This window comes from Meleagris gallopavo, unplaced genomic scaffold (genome assembly GCF_000146605.3).
Source record: "Meleagris gallopavo isolate NT-WF06-2002-E0010 breed Aviagen turkey brand Nicholas breeding stock unplaced genomic scaffold, Turkey_5.1 ChrUn_random_7180001881438, whole genome shotgun sequence".
Lineage (NCBI taxonomy): Eukaryota > Metazoa > Chordata > Aves > Galliformes > Phasianidae > Meleagris > Meleagris gallopavo.
The window spans coordinates 6972-11954 of NW_011145614.1; the positions used below are offsets into that span (position 1 = coordinate 6972).

The 4983-nt window shown below is 58.7% G+C and overlaps 1 protein-coding gene across 1 annotated transcript; it reads left to right on the plus strand.

Annotated features, from left to right (window-relative positions):
• Nucleotides 1–376: 376 nt before the first annotated feature.
• Nucleotides 377–4778, plus strand: NEMP1 (nuclear envelope integral membrane protein 1). The gene is made up of 10 exons (XM_031557629.1): nt 377–513; nt 844–965; nt 1051–1270; nt 1520–1592; nt 1903–1996; nt 2149–2263; nt 2451–2676; nt 2951–3124; nt 3419–3609; nt 4111–4778. The coding sequence occupies exons 1-9, from the start codon at nt 423–425 to the stop codon at nt 3606–3608; spliced, it is 1305 nt and encodes a 434-aa protein (XP_031413489.1). The 5' UTR covers nt 377–422; the 3' UTR covers nt 3609; nt 4111–4778.
• The last annotated feature ends 205 nt before the right edge of the window (nt 4779–4983 follow it).

Consider the following 4983-nt stretch of genomic DNA (forward strand, 5'->3'; position numbering starts at 1 on the left):
CGCCTCCTGATAGGCGGAGCCGCTTGTCAATCAAGCCGGCTAGGAGGAGAGGGGCGGGAGAGCCTAGGCTGAGCGCTGATTGGCTAAGGTGGATGCCTGTCAAATTCGTTGCTAAGGTGGGGCTCGCGGTTGCTATGGTGTGGGCCGGCTTCGAGATTGAGTGGAGCTCGTGGTGGTCTCCTTGGTAACTGTGGGCGGGACCAAATCCTGGTCCTGCCTAGGCCTGCTGATAGGCCGAATGCGCTGTCAGTCAATACTGCAGGCGACGAAAACCTCTCGAAGCCGCCTTCCTATTGGTCCCTTTAGCCGTCACCGATTGATGACGTTACGTGGGCCTCGCGCTTTCATTGGATGTTACCTTGTACTCCCTTGCAGTCGCCGGTGTGGGTGGGGCGGCGGAAGCGGAAGTTGGCGGGGACGCCATGGCGGGAGGGATGAAAGCGGTCCCGGGGCGGCGGCGGATCCTGGGCGCGCTGCTGCTCCTCCTTCTGCCGCCTCCGCTGGGCGGTGCCGGTGCGCGGTGTGATTTTATACGGGGCTTTCACGGGCGGCGAGCAGCGTCCCCATGGGGCGCTGGATGGCGTCGTAGGTCCGGCCACGTGCGGCGCTCCGGGCCTGAGGGGCCTCGAGTGGGGCTGGGGGGGGCTCACGTTGGGCCGGGGGCTCCGGGGGGCGGTCGTGGGGTGGACTCAGCGCGTCCCGGCTGAGGGCTCGTCCTGTTCCACCGCGTGTGGACGGCGGGGTCCCTCGGGAGGAGAGCACCCCGCCGCAGAGCGGGTGGCAGCGGACTCTCGCGTTCCCGTTGCGTTTCTGAGTTTTCCTCCTCTGCTCTGCGCTGTGAAGGCGTTGGGGAGGAGGTGATCGTGCTGCAGGAGGGCTCTGAGTGCTGCCACAACACCTCGCGCCACTTCTGCTACACCAACGTGCGCAGCCCCTGCTGGCGAGACATCTGGACCAGGATGCAGGTGAGGGGAGGTGGGATCCTCCCCCCGGGCTGCAGGGCTGAGCCCAACCTGAGGATGCCCACGTCTGCTTTCTCCCCCTGCGCAGATCTGGGTGAACAGCAACCACGTGATCCGTGTCACCCAGGTGGGCAGCGAGGAGGAGCTGAGGGAGTTGGAGGAGTCCAAGGTGTGGAATTTCCTCTCCTCCCTGCTGAAGGAGAAACTGAACAGCACCAACATCGACATGGATCTCTACAGCAACAAAACCTGCCTGAAGGTTGAGCTGTTGGAGGCTGGCACCAGATACTGCATTGTGCTGTCCCGCTGTACGTCTGGTCTGTGGGCAGTGGGTCCTCCCATAAGGGACAGCAAGCTTGTGCTGCTGCATACAGTAAAGAAGAATGGGCTTGCAGAGGAGGAATACTTGGATACGGAATGGGAGGGACACGGGGCACTTGTCAGAGCTTTGCCTCGGGCATTGCCTCTCCTTGCTTGCTGTCAGTGTGTCAGAATGGAGCTTGCACTCAGCACACCCTGCTGGGAGTTCTCCTAATCTGGGCTTCTTGTTCTTCCAGGGTTTGACCCTAAACTGTTCCTGGTTTTCTTCCTGGGCCTGTTGTTGTTCTTCTGTGGGGACGTGCTGAGCAGGTGAGTTGCCTCCTGTCCACCATGGGCTGGATTTGCAGAGTGGCTCCTTTGTGCGCGTGATGTGGGAAGGCAGAGTATTTCTGTCTGCTTCTCTGAGCCTGCAGGGCTTGCCAGGCCTCACTCCATGAGCTCTATGGCCCTCTGTGCAATTTCTCTGTGAAATTTTGGGAATGTGAGGTGCCTTCTGTTGGCACTGGGTGCTGGGATGCTCAGCCTACATGCTCCCGGGGTTTACTGCCAGCAGATGTGTTTGTGCACAGATATCATCTCACAAGCTGTGAAACACCTTGTGCACATGTGATCTCTGCAGGAGCCAGCTTTTCTTCTACTCAGCTGGGATAAGCATTGGCTTGCTGGCCTCGCTGCTCATCCTCATCTACGTGATGTCCAAGGCCATGCCCAAGGTGAGCAAAACTCTGGGTGATGGATTTTGTGGCCTCGTTCTGTTTTGTCGTGGATCTGGTCTCACACAGAGCAGGGTGTAGTAGTTGAAGGGATGCAGCTAACAACGTCTTCTGCCAACAGCTTCTCTTGGTTCTCATGTTTTCTCTCCTAGAAAAGTCCTGTTTACTTCCTGCTGCTAGGAGGCTGGTCCTTTTCCCTGTACCTGCTTCAGCTGGTCTTCAAGAACCTGCGGGAGATATGCAAGTCCTACTGGCAGTACCTGCTGGGTAGGTGTGGGCTCTCAGACCCACCAGTTCACCACACCACGTGGCTCTTTCTGAGAGGGGGGCTCCTGAGAGGGGGGAAACTGCAGCACTAGGTTTGGCTGCAGCCCTGGCAGGCGCTGCTCAGCATCTCTAGGTTGAGGCAGTGCCATGGAAGCACCCCACGCCCGATTCCTCTGCTCTCCTGCAGGCTACCTGCTGCTCATGGGCTTTGTGAGCTTTGGAGTGTGCTACAGGTACGGCCCGCTGGAGAATGAGCGCAGCATCAACCTGCTCTCCTGGGCCCTGCAGCTCCTGGGCCTGGCACTGATGTATTTGGGCATCCAGATCCGCCCCATCGCCCTGGCCTTGGTGCTCATCGCTGTCTGCACCAAGAACATGGACTACCCCCTGCAGTGGATCTATGGTGTCTACAAGTGAGTGAGTGCTGCTGACTCTCAGTTCCCCAGTCAGGGTGAGCTGCTGCACGGAACCTACATTGCAGAACCAGGGCGTTTGTGCTGGGGTGGGAACACGGGGAAGGCTGCCTCCTTCCTCCCCGGGTCGGTGCGACGCAGCATCCCACTCCTCGCAGCTGGGGGTCTCTCTCAGGAGCAAGATGCAGAGGCCAGAGGGACGTGCTGTGCGCTGCTCCTGACCCTGCTCCTGGGGGCCCAGTCTGAGCAATAATCGCTGCTATTCTGCTGGTAGGAGAGCACAGAGTGCCCGGCTGGGGCCGAGCCCCCCTCGCCTGCTGACCGAAGAGGAATATCGCATTCAGGGTGAAGTGGAGACACGTAAAGCCCTCGAGGAGCTTCGAAACTACTGCAGAAGCCCAGATTTCTCTGCCTGGACTGCAGTGTCCCGCATCCAATCTCCCAAAAGGTAACATCCCCTGGGAGTGAGGTGGCCAACCTCATCTGGAAGCTCACAGTTGCTCCGTGCTGCCACCTGTGGCTCTAGAGAAAGGGAGGCTGAGGTACTGAAGGTCCCTGCGGTGTGGAAACAGGGCACGCAGCAAAACAAGGACGGATAACTGCAGCTCTGACCCAGCCTTCTCTATGCTGGATGCAGCTCTGCCCACGGCTGAGCATGCACAATGAGCCCTCAAAGCCATTCCCTCATGCCAGGACACTCAGATGTAACCACACAGTGAGTTTCTTTGCTGCTTCTTCCCAGGTTTGCTGAGTTTGTGGGTGGTTCCTCCCACCTCACTGCCAGCGAGGTGTCCTTCCATGAGCAGGAGTACGGCCTGGGCGGGGAGTTCCTCGAGGAGCAGCTTTTTGAGGAGGATGAGGAGGAAGATTTTCTCTATGGAGAGACAGCACGAGCTGCTTGTGGTCCCACAACCCGCCTGACTGCTGATTGAGGTCAGCTGCCCCACAACCACAAGGGAGAGCAGCAAAACCGCTGTGGCTCCTCACTTCCCTGACACCTGCGGTGCCCAAAACCCTCTGTTCAGGGCTGAGCTGGTGTTGCTGTGCCCAGCATCTCCGATTCCACCCCAAGCTGGGCTGCTGCAAGCCTGGCTCTGCTGCAGAGCTGCTAGGAAAATGAAGGGAGGGTAACTCCTACCCAGCTGAGGCACAAAGGCTTTATCAGTGCAGCTCTCTGTGGCAGAAGGGTGCAGGGAGTTGACTTGTGGGGACGCTGAGATCTGCGCTGCTGGTGTGGCACCCTGGTCCTGACTGGAGGTGGACTGGAGCCATCCTGGTTCTCGGTGCATTTGCTTGTGGTGCACACATTGTAGGGGCTTCCTGTGGGGCACACTGAGCCCTGTGCCCCACTGCTGCTGCCATAGGGGACATAAGGAGCCCCTCTGCTCTGGGTGCACACACCCTCTCTCTGCCAAGGGCATCTCTGCCTTTCAGGGTGTGGATGGAGCAAAAGGTCCGTCTCGCGTGCGTGTCCCCACCGGGATGACACGTTTATAGGGGGAACTTTGGACCTCTCCTGACAGTACCTGCGTGCTCAGCACCTGCTTGCTGCCAGGCTGCTCCTCCTCGTGCTGCTGCTCACCAAAGCTGTGACTCTGTCTTGTTTTAATACCAAAAACCCCGTGCTTCCTGGGCAGAGATGCAGCTCCTCTGGCTCACTGCAGAGCTCAAGGAACACTTGTGAAGGTGTCTGTGATACGGGTCCTGCTCCCAGCGGGTGGGAGCTGCTGCTGCTCTCTGCTTGCAGCCCTCTGGCCTCAGGGGCTGTTCCCACAATGCAGGGTGGGAGCTCTGCTGCTGGCAGTCAGGACAGTACGAACTTTGACAAAGCGCAAGCATAGAGGAAATGCCCCAATCTATGCAACGTTTTAGCAATAAACCTGCCTTCCTGTAAGCCTTACTGCCCTCCTGCTGCTGCCTAAACGCCTCTCGCTTGTGCTGCTGCCCCTGGCTTTGCTGTCCATTTGTTTCTGGCCCAGGTTTTCTTCCCCTGCCCCCTGCTTTGGTGCAAGCAACCTCTATAGATGCTTCTCCCCCGTCCGTTTCGTGTGGCTAATGCAGACTGACGATTGTATTTTTTAATAAAGGTGTATTTTCATGACCGTGAGTCTCAGTTGTCCGTTCGTTCTGCTCCCCTCTGCCCACTGCAGGGCCCTTTGCTGGCAGCCCGGGATCAGACGTCTTCCCGGGAGTGGCCCGGCTGCTGCCAGCTCTGTACCTTGCCCCGGTTTCCCGGAGCCCCGGGAGGAAGCTCCTTTTGTTTGCTCGGCCACAATTGCATTTCTCTGCTTGTTCCTGCTGCGAGGA